This window comes from Notothenia coriiceps, unplaced genomic scaffold (genome assembly GCF_000735185.1).
Source record: "Notothenia coriiceps isolate Sejong01 unplaced genomic scaffold, NC01 NC01_scaffold00036792, whole genome shotgun sequence".
NCBI classification, from domain to species: domain Eukaryota; kingdom Metazoa; phylum Chordata; class Actinopteri; order Perciformes; family Nototheniidae; genus Notothenia; species Notothenia coriiceps.
Window position 1 is genome coordinate 335098 of NW_011369493.1, and position 17134 is coordinate 352231.

Below are 17134 nucleotides of genomic sequence, written 5' to 3' on the forward strand. Positions count from 1 at the left end.
AAAAAAAAAACTCATTTGAGGTTTTTATAGTTAGATATTTCCTTTACAATAAGAGAATGTATCTTTTTCGGCATCTATTTTTATTTTTTAAAATAGGTGTGGAATCTTTCAGTCACCCGATGTGTGTGATGGCATCTTTGTTCTCGTAGTCGGTGGTCCACACTGCTATTTTATCTCCTTTGGCGCGAACGTTTATGACGGCTCCACACACATCGTCACTGTGTTCATCAAAACCTTCACCCACAAGACACAAGAGCTGCAAGAAAGAAAGGAAAAGAAAAATCAATCATTTAAAAATACACCGATATAGAAAAGCAGTTCCTGTTCAATGGCAGTAAGTAGTTGATGGTTTTTTCAAAGCAGACATGTTGACTTGTCAGATCAGGAAATGCACAGGTGTTACTAATACCATTAACAAGGGCTCCGTTCTACACCTAAAACCATAGAAACAAAATGCATTTCAATCATTCTACCGTTTACACCTGGACTTTTCCGGCTGAGATGCAACAAAATGTACTAACGAAGGCCTCAAGATAGAACTAATCAAAGGTATAGTCAGTGTAGACAGTGGATAGGACTGAACACACCGTCTCCAGCCAGAAGCGATCCAGGTCTGCTCTACGCTGCTGCTTGGACAGAGTTATCAGCCAGCGGCCGCCTTTTCGGTTCCGTCCATCCTCCCACATGGGCTCAATCCCATCCTGCAGCAACATAAAAGTTCAGAGCTTACTGCACTATACACATCCCAACATATATATTAAATGAACAAAAGGCAAGGCAAAGGCTGTGATAAAAAAGGTAGAAAATAGTAATCTATTAGTCTAACTTAGACAAAGCCCTTGACAAACTGACGTTGTATCCCTTTACACAATCCCCTTGCATCAGCGTGATATCTATAAACAGAGGAAGCTAAGACAAAACAGTTGGTAGATAAAAGCACTCTTACCTTAAACAGCGAGTAGTCACAGCCAGACATCAAGTTACTGGAAAGCTGAATGTGATTGTATAGTCTAGGAAAGAAGGAGGATATTTTATACTGAGCTGAATTTAAAAAGAAAACTTTTTTTGGCAGCCTTGTTAAAAACCTGGTTCAGAAAACTTCTCGCTTTGCAAACAACTGACAAGTGACCAATCAAATGAATCTTGTTTCAAAGAACATTAACTGGCACAGATGTTAAGGCTTCAACAAAACAAGAAAACTCACTTTTAGAAGACCCAGTTTCCAAAATGGTACACTGCTTTTTGGTGGAGTGATGCAGGTAATTACATGTAGATGATTAAAGTTGTCTCCTATATTAGTAAACGTTGCTTTCTATATATTTTACTAAGGTCACATATCACAAAGATAAACTTACGCCCAGAAGTCTTCCACTGTGTCAAATTTTGAGATGAGACGAAGGTTGGCTTGCCATGTTTTGCTTTTGTCGTTCTTGAAAAACCAAAGAGCCCACCTGAAAATGAAAGAAGATTTACTACATACAAATCACATGTTTTTCCCTCAAGTGATATTTCTCATTCACAATTAGTTTCACAAGAGATTTGCACATTTCCTATAATACTATTGAATCTCATGTTGAGTAATACATGCTTGACAGTTGTGAAAAAGGACTTAAAGAGAATAGATCTTTGGTCTTACTTGTTTTGTAGTGGATGCTTGATGTATGATTCAGGACTCATAACCTTTTGAATTATCGTTTCACATTTTTCCTTTCCATGATTAGCAGGGACTGACGCTGTCAACTAGGAACAAAAAAGTACAAAAGATTAAAAAAAAGAAACATCAGAAGTGACGAAAAATGTAGTGGATTCTTCAAACAGTCATGTTAAGGGAGAACAAGTAAGGCAACAAGAAAGGACAGTTTGTGTGGGAGGATAACATTTATTTTAGTATTTTTCCTTTTACAGATAGTCTCCGTTGTACCTTTATTCCTGCAATGCTTCTCTGTATTGTCATTTGGCATTTCAGACCAAATTAATTCCCTCTCTTTAGTTAAAATACCGTCTGGATTGTTGTTTTTAACCCTTGTTCGGGAGATTTATGTAGAAAAAAAATACTTTGGCCAGATTGCTTTATTTTTGAGTTTTTTTTACAACTGTAAAAATTACAATCGTTTTTGCACATTTGTCTTTTTAAAGCTTCTCTCAGTTGTACCTTTATACATCCAATGCTTCTGTGTATTCTCATTTGGTAATTCAGAATGTATTAAATATGTAATATCTTTAGATAAAAGTATCATTTGAATTGTTTTTATGATCATTTTAAAAATATTTAACATTTGACCAGACTGCTTTTGTACTTACGTTTTAGCAAATAATGTATTGTACACATTTAAAAAAAAAAAGTATCTACACATACACCTTACCAAGTACCATACAAAATAAATTGTACAACTTGGAATCAAGTAGATTGAAGTAACTCCAAATGAACGTAACCCACTGACTTGTCCCTCTAAAGTGGAAAACGTCTTCACATAATGTAGCATTTTTGCACGTTTTAAGACTTGTAAAAAGCGTTCAAATTATCTGCCTATACTTATAGCATAAATCAAACAAATATTTTAAGTCAAGCAGTGCAGGACATTAAGGATTTTAGGAGATGGCCCTGTGGGCCATCTAAGCTAATTTACAGATGGCCCTGAGCCCAATAGAGATTGCCCTGAAAAATGCGCGCGGACGAAATGACACACGAAGGGTTTGGGGGGCCTCCCCCTAGAACATTTAGATTTTTGCAGGCCTTAGATGCTGTCTGGTGCATTCTCTAGACTGAATTATAAGATGAACCACCACAATATTATATTGTACAATTTCAATGTTATTCTTCAAATGAAGAATAACATTGAAATTGTACAATATAATATTGTGGTGGTTCATCTTATAATTCAGTCTAGAGAATGCACCAGACAGCATCTAAGGCCTGCAAAAATCNCCTTCCTCTCGTAGGTCGTCTGTGCGACGGACGGGGCTCCACACGCCACACTTTTCAGGCCACCTAACCCAGCGTTAAACCTGGTTAGTCCGCCCCCCCGAATTGCATTCGCCGAGAGGTGCCTAAGCCAGGTAAACCAAGCGCCCAGTTATTGGCCTTCTTGAGTTGACCTGCCTTTCGCCAAAACTCTATGCCGCGCGACCAACTCTTCGGCTCTGAGCAACCGTGGTTGGCTGCCGAGCGCCCTGCTCCGACCGCACCGTTGGTCGACGCCTGACACTTGACCTGGCTCTTCTGACCGTGCTCCCTTCACGTGCTCCGGTCCTTCCCCGCTCAATGCCTCTGGTGAGCCTACATCGTCCGCCCACACACACCTGGTTACCTGTTTGGTAGCCCTATGGATACTGCCTCTGTTCTTTTGCATTTTTCCCTGCCTTTATGATTAGCCGTACTGATCGTTATCACTCGCCCCCTTTCCTCTTTTTCTCTCGATGCAGCCTTTTATTCCGTTGTCCGTCAAGTACCACCGAACACTTTGTGAACGTCGTTTCTCCGCTCGGAAGCAAGCCGCACACCTTGGGATTTATTGCGAATTGATTTAGGTAGTCATTTCGTTTAGCCCCCGCTTGACATACTCAGCGATTTATAGACTGGGCCTTACCTAGTACAAGTTTAGCTTACATCCCTAGTGGGCTCTTCCCCGCGTTGTTGTTTCCCGCCCTTCCGTTGATTTGCTATTTATGGCGCAGCCTCGCCATTCTTCACTTACTCAAGTGACAAGTCACTGCGCCATTTTTTCCGGATCAGGTCGGGCCCTCAAGACACTCGTCGCTTAGGGGGCAGTCTTATAGTCCGACTACTACGACTTTCTTCTTTATATTGTTGTGACCGTTTTTATTCACTACAGTGGGTGCAGTGACCACCGAGCACTGTAACAGAATGCCCTTGTGGCTCCCGAAACCAACGGTATTCCGGACAACTGGCCAGAATTAAAGTCCGATGTAGGGGAAAGAACCAAGCTGCCGGATAACAGACAGTTGGGATATCGGACGAAATTCTCTCTGCAGACCCATTCTCACAGGGTTTATCAACCTTTTTCTTACTCAATATCAAGCCACACTTATTGTTTTTACTTCGGCTGTGACTTTGTGTGTGCTCAGGGTGAGTTTGGCTGTGTTTCGCTGTGTATCGCTAAACAAGGAAACCACACCTCCACGGAACTCAGCGCGATTCACAACGTCCCGACCAATCAGAGCACACTGTGCTCACAGGGAGGGTGGGGGCTGGAGCTATTGAAGCTACAACAAGCCGTTAAAGGCAGAGAGTGAAATTCAGTGAATACACGTAGTTTACAGAGATGCTGTATGAGAAACCAATGTGATTTTGGAAAATTGCACAATATAAATCTATTCTAGTAGACCTCAACAATGGAATTATGATCAGTGGAAATGGCCATGAAATGGGACCTTTAAATAAACGATTTTTTGCGCATTTTGAAAGGAAAGATTATTATCAGGTACGCAAAAATACTTAAACATTATTTTAATTGTATTCACACTTCTACATTGTTTTAGGGTTAGATGTTCCCCTACAATGCTATTGAGCAATCCCAAATGTATGAAATATTTAAAGTAGTTGATCATTTCCTATGTTGTGTTTAGGTCGATGTTATACACATCATAATCTTTACCATACCTTTTCAGTCTCTTTCTTATGGTTTTGTTGTCATCCTTTTGGTCTATTATATCTAGTATATAGGGGCTTTTGAATTATGTTCAACCCACTATGCTATGAATTATACTTCAGATCATTATCAGACTACATTTTATGTCTTAGGGGGAAATTAGGTTATTTGACCCTTGCACCATTTTAGAATAAAATGTGGTGCCAATGTTATCTACTGACATCTAGTGGGGGAAATAATTAACTGCAGCCATGCTTTGTACCATTAATCAAACTGGAGAAACACCTGAGTAATGTCACATACAAAATACAACTTAAATGCTTTTCTTCTTAATGGATTTGCTGTGGCATGTTCATAGATAATCTTTGTATCTGCACCCCTCTTGTTCACACTACAGGTAGGGTTCCTCACACAACAACCACAGGATGGTATCAGAGCTGGCAAGCATTCAAATTATAATTTGAATGCATCTATCAGGCAGATGTGGATCCTCTTACCTTGGCTGCTTTAACCGCAGCACCATAACCGGTAGAGACGCCACAACCTAGTAGACACACTTTGTCAAGCGGTGCATCACTTCTTATCTTTGCTAGTGAGATATCTGGGACCACAGTGTACTGGGAGAAAGAGCTGACTCCAAGGAACTGGTACACCTGCTGGCCCTTGTAAGATATCCTGCTAGTGCCATCAGCCATTACACCCGCTTGTGTATTTGCCCTAAAAACCACCAAAAGGAAAACAATGAGTATTAAAACACTATGAACACAAGAAACATGTGTATGTGTGTAAATGTAGTCATGATCACCGGTTCTTCCTGCACTGATTGGTTTTGGGACTCAGACATCGTTCACATTCCCCACACTGTGGCAGAAAAAGAGGAATAACTTTGTCCCCTGTGTGAACAAAAAAGTACTTAAGTCAGAGTTAACTGTCCCTATTCTGCTTCTTTGTGTGAGCTGTAAGATTCACCTTGTGAGAATTTTGAGACTTCAGGGCCGACGCTCTCCACTATTCCCGCTGCTTCATGGCCGAGAACCAATGGGAACTGTCTGAACTGTCCAGTCAGGTATTCCTGGTCTGTGTGGCACACGCCTGAGGCAATAATCTGCACAAACAAGGTCATTCATGCGACTCACTTTAGGAAGTTGTTGTTGCTGCCCAATTTCAATTACAACACGGAACTAACCAAGACAGAGGAAGTGAGCTGTTTTCAAATATTTCCTGTGTGGTTAAATTTGTCTCTGAGGGAAATTCAACATTATCACATGTATCCATGTTTATTATTTCATTCTTATATAATTTAACACATTCTACTACAAATGATTCCAACTCATCCATTTTCACCTTTTAACACCTGAGTGTTTGCTCTAAGTACCTCCATTTAAAACCACATTTTGAGACATATTTTCTTGCATTACAGACAACTTTGGGGTGATCTGCTGACCTTGATGCGGACTTCATGCACTTTAGGTGGGGCCACCTCCACATCCTCAATGGTGAGAGGCTTCCTAGGCTCCCATGCAACAGCTGCTTTGCATCTGATGACCTAAAAGAGAAAGTGAATGTGTTTGTTATATTTGTCTCTATTACCGTCTCCAATGAATGCAGACTTGACAGGTGAATCTTTTATTAATTTTTTTAGCTGGGCGTGGTTCGTTGTTTTTGTAATGACTGTGTCCCTGTTTACACACCATATAACCTACGAAAGGAACACAATGTTCGCTTCATAGCAATCAACTCATTTTATAGTACTTAGATATGAGATACAGGCTAGTTTCATTTCTTACCCTGTTGTTGACATAGTTGGATGATGTTATTCACTAATTAAATGCCTGAAACAAGAAGAATAAACAATATTAGGAATATAGACACCTGCGTACATCAACAAGCCTCACATAAATAACTTTGTGCCATAATTTACAAAGTGTATATAAAGTTAACTTACACTGACCGAGTCTCTGTTTGTTTCGAAGAGACAGTTTAACATTATGCCCTGCTGCCGGGTCCTGCGACTTTAATAAATGTGCGGTAGAGAAGCGACTTTACGATAGTTCCCGACACTGGTGAAAACGTTTACGGCAGCCCTTGGCCACACGTGTTGTCATCGCATGGGAGTCCCTCGGAGTAAATAGCTGCAGTTAACCGTTCGCATTTGTGAGTAATCTGCTTTAATTGTGTGTAGACAGTGTTACAGACTTTTCAACGTTTATATGTTGAAGCTAAACTAATATAGCTTAGTTTGTGGTGAAATGCAGCTGAATTGTGTTGTTTAAAGACAGAATTGGGTTAGCATGTTAGCTAAACTTTTGCCTTGCTGCTGGATCCACGATGTTAGCTCGTTGAATGCATTGAATTCAATGCACATTGTTTTGCTTCGGTTGGTCAATGCTCACTTTAAACAACCACAGTTTTTGTTTGGTTTGAGCTAATTCCTTTCTTTTTCGTGTTTATCACTTAGGATTTGAAGAAAAAATGTCTTTCAGAGGAGGTGGTGGACGAGGAGGCAGAGGTGGTGGAGGATTTAGCCGAGGTGGAGGAGGTGGATATGGAGGAGGCGGAGGAGGAGGCCGAGGAGGTGGATTTCGAGGAGGAAGAGGAGGTGGATTCGGACGTGGTGGTGGTGGTGGCGGCAGAGGTGGTTTTAATGACTACGGACCTCCAGAATATGTTGTTGGTAAGATCATAAAAGCAGTACTTCTGTTAAAATGTTGCAAAAGCTGCCAGCATGTTAGAGGTGGGCCCAGCTCCAATGTTCATCCGTAGCACTAAACACTGAGATGAGAATATCAGAAGAAATGTAACACAAACAATTTGCTTCACGTTGTTAAAAACATTTATGTATCCTTGCATGTCTCTACCACTAGGGAAATTATTAGAACGACACACATGTAGTAATGAGTGTGTATACTTAAAGGTTATTAAGCTTGAACAACAACAAAAAATGTGTTGTGTTGTAGTTTCTCTTTTATTGCTCACACTCGTCCAAACGACAATTAATGTTTGGGTATTCAGAAGTATGCTGGATTGTAAAACTGTGGAAACATTTTATTAATGGCTAATAAAGTCAACATGGGGATGTATATTGGAAATGGGTTTTTTGTGATGTCAGAACACCGTATACCTAACTAACTTGTTAATTGTATTTCCACTCTGCAGCTGTGGGAGAGTTTGTGCATCCTTGTGAAGATGACCTTGTGGTTAAGTGTACAACAGAGGAGAACAAAGTTCCCTACTTCAACGCCCCAGTTTACTTGGAAAACAAAGAGCAGATCGGGAAGGTGGATGAGATATTCGGCCAGCTCCGCGACTTTGTATCCTTTCTGTTTTAGTATTGGGTGTGTGGGGAAATAAAGTACAGGTCAACTTCTGGCAATTATATACAAATGTTAAGCTCAAATCTTGTTAAATCCTTAACCAAATATTGCAGTATTTTTCCGTCAAACTTTCTGACAACATGAAGGCGACTTCCTTCAAGAAAATGCAGAAGGTATAAAGACATTTATTTTCATACTTAAGAGATTTTCTATTCCCCTATATTACACTTTATCAACACTATGTCTCTTTTAGTTTTATATAGATCCAATGAAGCTCCTCCCGCTGCAGAGATTCCTCCCCAGGCCGCCAGGAGAGAAGGGTCCGCCCAGAGGAGGCCGAGGGGGTAGAGGTGGAGGCCGTGGAGGTGAAGCATCCAAACTTTGTCTCATATTAAATATTCCTGTCCGTTTCCTAATCTGTAGTTCATGATCCTAAAGAAGAGGTTTTTTCCCCAGTTATTGTGTATTTTAGAGCATGACTTGTATGCATAGCGTTATTAATTCCATTTTTGTCTCAGGTGGTTTCCGAGGTGGTCGTGGTGGAAGCTTCGGGGGTGGTCGTGGTGGAAGCTTCGGAGGTGGACGTGGTGGAGGCTTCCGAGGCGACCGTGGTGGTGGAGGAGGCTTCAGAGGAAGAGGAGGCGGAGGAGGACGTGGATTCAGAGGTTTGTTCTTTTTCAATGTTCTGCAAACTTAAATGTTTTTTCTGGTGTGAAAGGTAAACATTTTTCTGTATTCGTTCACTTTCAGGCTCAAGATGATCTGACAGTGATGGTCTGGTGTCATCCATGTTTTGTGCTACACAAGCATGAAGGCTGCGTCTATGCCAGTGCGTTGGCTGTTGGACTCCGAATATGGACATTGCCTCTGTTTGTAGAACTTGAATGGATTATCCCTTTTTTCTTTGTTGCATTTTTTTACTAGTTTTGAATATGTGATGGATTCTTTTTTTTAAAGGTTCATATGTATGCATGTGTGAAATGTAATGAGGACCTTTTTAGCTTTCATGGACAGTTAAGGGGCTCCTTTTATGTACAGGCTTATCATTATTCTGATACTTTCCAAGTGTTTGGCAATGAGATGTTTGTACTTTGACAAAGACTTCAAGAGATCCAATCACAAACCTCAATGTATTATTTCCTCCATTGTGTGGGAAATCTTTATATGTTGTTGGTTGAAGACATTTTAATACCCATAATTTGTATAATCTTAAACAGAATGTTGTCACATTTTTGTTAAAGGCCTTCATTAAAAAAAAAACTTTGTAAGTGTCCTTTTTTTATTTATTCTCAGACCTTTTATCAGAATGCCAAGTGTCCTCACATGTTTCCTAAGTTAAAGAATATTCTGAAGTCTACCTCCATTATACAAATGTTTTGCTTATTGTTGATTTTAAGGTGTTTGAGCATTACTGTGCAGAACTCTGCGCTGACTCCATCAGGTTACACACAGTTTGCTTTCCAGTCATGGTAAAAAATGTGACAGAACAAAGTGGAAACTTAAACCTGCAATGCACATATGGTTTTACAAGAGTACGACTTTTGTGGTTCAAAGCATCTCATGCTCATGGATTTTAATCATTTAATTAAGAAATACATGGGTGTATAAGTAATTAGTTTGTGTAGTAATAAGTATGTTCTATAAACTGGATGTCGGGGCTTTTTAGGAACTTCAATATTGTGAAATTATAGTAACTCTGGAATTAGCAAACGTATGCAGATTATACCTATTTTTATATACGTAAATATCCTCACAATCCCACATTCAGTAGCATAACATGAAGACCTAACACTTTTTGCGATTTGCTCAGTTTTCTCCAATGTGTTAAAATGTCTATTTCCAAGGTTGATCTTTCACTTGTCTTGTAGCTGAACGAAAATAAAATACTTTTGTTTGTGGCGCTGACTTACGTGATACACTGTATGAAATATATAGTTCTATTTTTTTAATTACAAATGGCTGTACAATCGGCCATAACATTTCAATATTAAAGAAAAACAACCCACAAATAGAGATCTTTTTTGGGACAGACTTGAGCAGCCAAACATCTCCTGACTGACATGCATTTCCTGCAGACTGCGTCATTCTTACGCCGTACATTCTCGTTTCTGATTGGTCCGGAGGTTAACTACTTTACGGCCGCGCAACGTCCCTCCCTTTTTTGCTGAAGGAAGAACGAACATGGAGACAGCTGGGAAAGTAAGTACTTTTAGCACACAATCTAAAATGCACATTTGTAATGCATTATTTCATCACGTATGTGTCGTAACGTTTGCAATAATACACCTATATCCTAAAACATAAGGCACTTTTTACTAGCGTGCACCCATTCACGTTTAAATGAAGAAAGAAAGAATCAGTCTTCTATTATGGATCTGATCTTTGGTCCGTCATTAGCAACTGGTATGCTCCAATGCCTAGTGTCCAGTGAGATATCTTCCATTCGGACTGGTGAAAGAACCGGGAAAAGTAATTTTGGTGCACCATGAATCGCAGTTTCACTCCTTTAGCATCAGAAACTTGAGGGATTCATGGTATTACAGCACAACCTCACCCAAACAGTGAACTGCGGATCTCTAGATTTGCTTTGCATAAGCCTGGATACAGTTCAAAGTTCACTGTGCGAAAAGTTCCACCTGTCACCCAAACTGTGACACCTCATTTAAACCCAAAGCTACTGTTGATCAATTACTTTGTACAAGCATTGTTTGGAAACAAAACTAACAAATACACTTGCTTTGCCTTCAGGTCATCAAGTGCAAGGCAGCTGTTGCCTGGGAAGCTGGCAAGCCTCTCTCCATTGAGGAAGTGGAGGTAGCCCCACCTAAGGCCCATGAAGTTCGCATCAAGGTAAACCAAAGCGTTGCATGCTTGGCAATGCAACTGAGACTCTAGCTGCTGTGTTCTTTTAATTCACATTACAACAAGGACATAAGAGACCACCGTTTTTAAGACTTGTATGATATTGATGTTATATAACTTGGGTATGCCTTAACTTATATGGCAGGTAATTAAGATAATGCTAACATCAGGCCTAACATATTTGATATCCCCCCCATGTTTAGCAGTTTTGTCCGACATGAAGTTGACCCTGTGTTTCTCAGATCTTCGCCACAGGGGTGTGTCACACAGATGCCTACACTCTGAGCGGAAGTGACCCCGAGGGTCTCTTCCCCGTCATCCTGGGCCACGAGGGCGCAGGAAAAGTCGAGAGCGTTGGTGAGGGTGTGACCAAGTTCAAGCAAGGTATGGAGCTGCATTACAATATGCAATATATATTATTAAAATTGATTTTGTTTGATTTCTAATTATTTACAATCCTCTTTCACCAAGGTGATACTGTTGTCCCGTTGTATGTGCCTCAGTGTGGTGAATGCAAATTCTGCAAGAACCCCAAGACCAACCTTTGCCAGAAAATAAGGTAATTCTGTCAGACTTATTTATGCAAAAAACTATTCACTTAAGCACACACACCTGGATGACAAATACTAGGTATTGCACTGAAGAAGATGAAAAAGACAGAAACAAATAAAGTCTGAACACAAGATTTTGATCCAATAAATTAAACAATTTAATACATACATTATCATCGGTGCATTATATTTTGTGTGAGCTCTGTTTTTTTGTAATTATTTATGCAACCTTGAGATGGTTAGCAATCTGTTTTCAGCAATAAAAAAAATGTTTTAAAGGTGACCTATCATGCAAAATGCACTTTTGTACGTCTTTTATACATGAATATGTGTCCACGGTGTTCCAGGGAACTCACCAAGTGTCCGACAACACAACCCTCTCTATTTTCCTCCATACCCAAATCTCTAAAAAAAGGGGCTGCAACGGATCTGATACAGACTGATCCAGATTTGAACACTTCTGTGACGTCACAGAAGTGGCGCTACGGCTATTTGGCCAACTCCACCATTCAGGAGGAGACAGCCACGGACATTGCCGTTGGAAAGCGCTGGAGAAGCTGTAGTACATATGCCAGGCCTGTAGATGGTGCTGTTCTCACAGAATCAGCCCATGCAAAGACAGTGTTAAATTGAGCGAAATGAGGAATGGCTAAAATGCATGATCTGTTTGGTATTTTGAAAAATAAAAAGTATAAATATGCCTTATATAGGTATGGTCCTACACTATATTATTCCAATATAGCATGATAGGTCCACTTTTAAAGTATTTCTTTGTGGCAGAACTTGCAACCGCAAAAGTTGAACTCACAGCCTCAGGTGCCCCACCCCAGGGAAAGCAAATCAAAGCTCAGTCATCATTAGTTGGAGCCTCCGCCTGCCCTGCATTAAAGTACAGAACCGTTGGGTTTCACCATGCGTACGTGAAAATAAATCATATTTCCCCCGTGCTTTCACCCTGCAGAGTCACCCAGGGCCAGGGCCTGCTTCCTGATGGCACCTCACGCTTCACTTGCAAGGGAAAGCAAGTGTTTCACTTCATGGGGACCAGCACCTTCTCGGAGTACACTGTGGTGGCCGACATCTCTCTGGCCAAGGTGAACGACAAGGCTCCCATGGATAGAGTGTGCCTTCTTGGATGTGGCATTTCTACAGGTTATGGTGCTGCTCTCAACACTGCCAAGGTGGGTATCACAGGTGCTAGGCCATTAGACTGCCTTCTGATAACTGAAGAACAATGTTTTGCCCAAAGGCTACGATGAAAAGAGCTTAAAATGTTGTCAGTGTGTGTATGTGTCACTCTGAAATAGGGCACTTTATGAATCATGCTGATCCTTTTGGCCTATAGTGTCTGTTGCCCTCTTTTTTTATGTAACCATATTTTCGTGTTGACCCCAAAAAGAACTCTAATATTTGTATAACTAAATGTGACAAGGCTACAAGTATGCACACAACTTTAAAGTTCACTCTTACATTTACATTTGATACATGCAAAGTTATTCAGTGAATTCTCACATTGCTATTCTCCCTCATGCACTCTCAGGTTGAGCCTGGCTCCACGTGTGCTGTATTTGGCCTCGGAGCTGTCGGCCTGGCTGTTATTATGGGCTGTAAGGTCGCTGGGGCAACCAGGATCATTGGTGTGGACATCAACCCTTCAAAGTTTGAGAAAGCCAAGGAGTTTGGAGCCACTGAGTTTGTGAACCCCAAGGACAGCAGCAAGCCCGTCCAGGAGGTGTTGGTGGAGATGACCGACGGGGGGGTGGACTACTCTTTCGAGTGCATTGGAAATGTGCAAATCATGGTGAGACACTTAGTTTTAAGTGTAGTAACAAATAGCAATAAGCAACATTAACATCCAATCACCTGTTTTACCATCCTTGTTGTTTGATAGATATTAGAGCCAGTGCAGATTTACATAGTGTGCATTCAATGGATGGCACAAGCAGAATATAAAACAGTTTTCATGGTTGGCAATTCATAGAAATCCTAAATAATGTCATTTTATTATTTTCAGAGGGCTGCTCTGGAGGCCTGCCACAAAGGATGGGGTGAGAGTATCATCATTGGTGTTGCCGGGGCTGGACAGGAGATTTCAACCAGACCCTTCCAGCTGGTGACCGGCCGAGTGTGGAAGGGCACTGCCTTTGGAGGTGACCTACTGTGTTAAATAATGACTTGTTATAATGAGCATTAGTCTGTTCGCAGTTCCAACGTAATGCGAGTCCAAAGGTTTACATTTTACTGGGCCCAATGCAGGAAGCAGTAAACAAACACATTTCCTCTTATATTTATTACTATCCATAATTGTTGTTATTTGTAAGTCTAATTTAATGTAAGAGAACATTTGACCAGTGGTCAAGAGCACACTATCAAAGAAAATGCATGTTGTCCAACACGAGGAAACACAAGATTTGATTTGAAAAACATTAAAATAATGCATGATAAACATTTCGTAAATGTTATGTTTTATGGTAATTATAATGATTGGTTTGTCTGCTGCAGAAATACTGTAAATGCTTTGATCCTTATTAACAATATAAAACCCCTTGGATTATAATTTTGCATACTCTGCTTTTGAATGGCTTACATACTGCTCTTAGATTTCTGTCTGTTATTGTCCCAGCTGCTTACGTGACTTTTCTTACAGCCTTTAAGTGGCATCTCTCCAAATGTGGGGTGTAGCAGAGTATCTGCACATGGTGTGACAGCTGTCCTTTTATAGTTTTTAGGGGACTTAACCTATGCTAATTTGGCATTCAATCAGCCACATGCCTCCAGTTTACGAAATTTAAATGAGCTTCCTTCTGCACACCTGGGAGAGAGCAGACTTCGATAGTTAATAACATTTGGTGCATCTGGAGTTGAATTCTTAACACTGCTGCGTTATTCTTCCACCCTTTTTGCTTTTAAACTGTCAGGTCGTGTTTCCTCATCTTTGTGTTCTGCTATATTCAAACAAGTTCTTTGGTGTATTCTCTTTATTTTTCTCTTCCCTGTGAGAGGTATTTAATTCAGTGAGCTGTGCCATCAGTTCATCAATCTCCTGCCGCCTCTCCTTCAACTGCTGTCTTGCCTGATCAGCTTTAGACTTGGCCTTAGCTTACAGCTGGTCAAATGAATCCTTCAGGATCCAATGCTGCTCTCGAAGCTGATCCCACTCCAGCTTGGTGACTTCTTTGTACTCTTCAAAAGGCCTGAAGGATGCTTTGAGGTTTGACTGTCTCTGAAGCTTCTAGATTATACCTGCCGAGACGGTATCTACAGGAACAGGGTTTGAAGAAACTGCTGGAGTCTTTCTGTCTCCATGGATGGTCCCTACCTGCTCAGAAGCAACTTCGACTTAGCTTAGCTTTCACCAATTATCAAGAGAGAAAGTTGACAGTTCTTGTCTTTCTAAGGCTTAACTTCTCAGCTGTATATTCAGTCCTCTTTGGGTGACGCTTAATCTCCTCTCTCCAGATCTTTAGCTCTTCTTTCAGCTGTTCGATTAGAGTTTGCGATCCTTGTCTGGCAGTTTAAAAGTTAGACATTTTATTTCGGTTAAAATTGCTTTGCCCAGGGCCTTTTGGTTAAACATTATTTGTATGCAGTATAATTTTGGCTAAAGGAAATGTTGAGTTATTAAACTAATTTGAATATTTACCCCCAGGATGGAAGAGTGTGGAGAGCGTTCCTAAACTGGTGGATGACTACATGAATAAAAAGCTGAAGGTGGATGAGTTTGTGACCCATACCCTGCCCTTTGAGAAGATCAATGAGGGATTTGACCTCATGCATGCTGGGAAGAGGCGAGTAAAGTTCATTCATGCAGTCATTTTTCTGCTGTTCTGTTTCATTAAATATCCTAACCTTATTGTGTTGTGTTTTCTCATTACAGTATCCGCACAGTGCTGACCTTCTGAAGTGCCTAAACAATACAGACATCCTTCACATTGGCCTTTAAACAATCTCATTTCATAGTTGCAGCACTTAATGTCTTTTGCACTTGTTTAGATGACAACATTTCATTATTAGAATGTCATTTTTAGTAACGGCATAATCATGTTTGAAACAAAACGGTTATTAAACATTTTTTGAAAAACAAACATAGTTTTTTTTGTCTTTTCTTGCTCATTTGTTGACTTTTAAAGCCATGTGACTGCATCTCTTAGAAGGAACATTAAACAATGGGTCTCTTTCAGCTTCTTTTAGTCACTCAATAGTTGAAAGTATGAACGACATTAATCATATCCTTGTTACCGTATAATGTACCACATTCACACTCAATGCACATTATGTAACACAATGTATCCCCAAAAACCTTGCCAGACATTAAATATTGCATTAGAAAAAAGAAAATTGAATATGATCATGTTTAACATAATGTAACATTTTAAAAAGAACAGATACTTGAGTTAACATATTTTAAATGCATGTGGAAGTATAGGGTATATTTTGTATAGACTCTTGGTAAAGTCACTGTCTGAGATAGCATAACACAGGCTGATAGCATCACAGGCTTCATCCTGAATAAAAGATTTGTAATAGATGTAATCACACTAGTATTTGCTGTTCTTGTGTAAACATGTCTTTTATCACCCAGAACAACATGGTTTAGCAGCGTATGTTTTCACCAAGCCTGCACATTTTAGACATGTAAGATATGTATGGGCTAAGCCTCTAACATACTTCAGGAAGGGCGTTAGACTGAGAATGGCCCTTGGGTTTATCTTATGTTGGTACATTGGACCCAGTGACGTGCATTAATCATCAAGCTATCATTTGCCAATATTTATTTATGCTGGCTGTGGTCTTAGCTGCTCTCATACATAACAAGTTAGAATAACAGTTACAAGTAGGAATTTAGCTCAAATATTCTGCCATTTGTTGTGTGGTATGTAGTGGACATTTGTATCTTTATCGTCTCATTTCGTGCCATTTATACAGGTGACTTGGGTTGTTGGAGAGGATGTTTCATGTCTGCTAAGATAACCTTTAGACGGTGATTATAATCAAGGGCTTCTTAAATAAACCTGATCTCGTGGCGTTGCAGGTATCACCTTGGCTCTCTGGGTCAACCATACAACATGTAACATATTGACATCATCATTACTGCTACTGATTCATTTATACTGCAAAAAGCTCACATTTGTCTCACTCAAACAGATTCCCTTGCCTGGCCACATGTTCCTATGATATATTGATATTCAATCAGTTTTTTTGTTCTGTAAGCCTGGATTTGTACTGATAATTTATTGTATTAAATTGTTGTTTTGTTGGTTTGTTTGTGTGGGGTAGTGGTGGTCTAATGGATAGTGAGGTGGGCTGACGGTTGTGAGTTCAAATCCCGCCAGGAACACCACCAATAGTGTGCACTTGAGTAAGGTACTTAGCCCTTAGTTACTCCAGGGAGAATGTCCCTGTAATCGGTAATTGTAAGTCACTTTGGATAAAAGCGTCAGCTAAATGAAAAGTAATGTGTGCTACTGCAATGCAAACATTTCCCAAATTGGGATCAATGAAGTATGTCTTATCTTATTATCTTATTTCAAAATTACATTTCTAGTTTTACTGTTACTTGAAATAAATCTATTTTGCACACATTTCCACTAATATGATTGGATTTTTTTTTAATCTAGTAATTGTAAAGTAAGTAGTAAAATATACTTAAAGTACCAAAAGAAAAAGCACTCATTATGCAAATTGGCCAATTTCAGAATAATATATATCATATGTTTGGGTATAATTATTGATGCATTAAAGTGTTATCAAAGCTGGTAAAGGTGCAGCTAGTTTTAATCACTGTAGGCTATACACT

General features: G+C 40.0%; 4 protein-coding genes across 4 annotated transcripts; 2 read left to right on the plus strand and 2 right to left on the minus strand.

The window, feature by feature from the left end:
- Nucleotides 1-91: 91 nt before the first annotated feature.
- eif4ea (eukaryotic translation initiation factor 4ea) lies at nt 92-2483 on the minus strand. The gene is made up of 6 exons (XM_010792891.1): nt 2442-2483; nt 1637-1740; nt 1356-1451; nt 947-1010; nt 588-701; nt 92-256 (listed from the first exon to the last, which is right to left on the minus strand). The coding sequence occupies exons 1-6, from the start codon at nt 2481-2483 to the stop codon at nt 113-115; spliced, it is 564 nt and encodes a 187-aa protein (XP_010791193.1). The 3' UTR covers nt 92-112.
- Nucleotides 2484-4771: 2288 nt separating this feature from the next.
- On the minus strand, nt 4772-6421 carry LOC104964173 (alcohol dehydrogenase class-3-like; the record flags this gene model as incomplete). Its single annotated transcript, XM_010792892.1, has 5 exons — nt 4772-5327; nt 5416-5503; nt 5580-5715; nt 6055-6156; nt 6398-6421. Coding segments are annotated over 5 exons (594 nt in total), but the record flags the coding sequence as incomplete, so codon positions are not given.
- A 240-nt stretch (nt 6422-6661) lies between these two features.
- On the plus strand, nt 6662-9192 carry gar1 (GAR1 homolog, ribonucleoprotein). Its single transcript, XM_010792885.1, has 7 exons — nt 6662-6764; nt 7069-7284; nt 7767-7921; nt 8038-8097; nt 8178-8289; nt 8443-8589; nt 8675-9192. Exons 2-7 carry the CDS (start codon nt 7083-7085, stop codon nt 8683-8685), a joined length of 687 nt encoding a protein of 228 aa, XP_010791187.1. The 5' UTR covers nt 6662-6764; nt 7069-7082; the 3' UTR covers nt 8686-9192.
- An 870-nt stretch (nt 9193-10062) lies between these two features.
- On the plus strand, nt 10063-15422 carry adh5 (alcohol dehydrogenase 5). Its single transcript, XM_010792886.1, has 9 exons — nt 10063-10123; nt 10673-10774; nt 11029-11170; nt 11258-11345; nt 12299-12518; nt 12878-13138; nt 13352-13487; nt 14987-15125; nt 15215-15422. Exons 1-9 carry the CDS (start codon nt 10106-10108, stop codon nt 15237-15239), a joined length of 1131 nt encoding a protein of 376 aa, XP_010791188.1. The 5' UTR covers nt 10063-10105; the 3' UTR covers nt 15240-15422.
- The last annotated feature ends 1712 nt before the right edge of the window (nt 15423-17134 follow it).

Coding starts and splice junctions, on each gene's coding strand:
- adh5 (XM_010792886.1), top strand. Junction 10,775..11,028: donor CCCATGAAGTTCGCATCAAG/GTAAACCAAAGC, acceptor TGTGTTTCTCAG/ATCTTCGCCACAGGGGTGTG. Junction 11,171..11,257: donor TGTGACCAAGTTCAAGCAAG/GTATGGAGCTGC, acceptor TCTTTCACCAAG/GTGATACTGTTGTCCCGTTG.
- gar1 (XM_010792885.1), top strand. CDS start 7,083: ATGTCTTTCAGAGGAGGTGGTGGACGAGGAGGCAGAGGTGGTGGAGGA. Junction 7,922..8,037: donor TCGGCCAGCTCCGCGACTTT/GTATCCTTTCTG, acceptor CAAATATTGCAG/TATTTTTCCGTCAAACTTTC. Junction 8,098..8,177: donor CCTTCAAGAAAATGCAGAAG/GTATAAAGACAT, acceptor TGTCTCTTTTAG/TTTTATATAGATCCAATGAA.
- eif4ea (XM_010792891.1), bottom strand. CDS start 2,483: ATGCTACATTATGTGAAGACGTTTTCCACTTTAGAGGGACAA. Junction 1,741..2,441: donor TTTCCACTTTAGAGGGACAA/GTCAGTGGGTTA, acceptor TTTTGTTCCTAG/TTGACAGCGTCAGTCCCTGC. Junction 257..587: donor ATCGCTTCTGGCTGGAGACG/GTGTGTTCAGTC, acceptor TCTTTCTTGCAG/CTCTTGTGTCTTGTGGGTGA.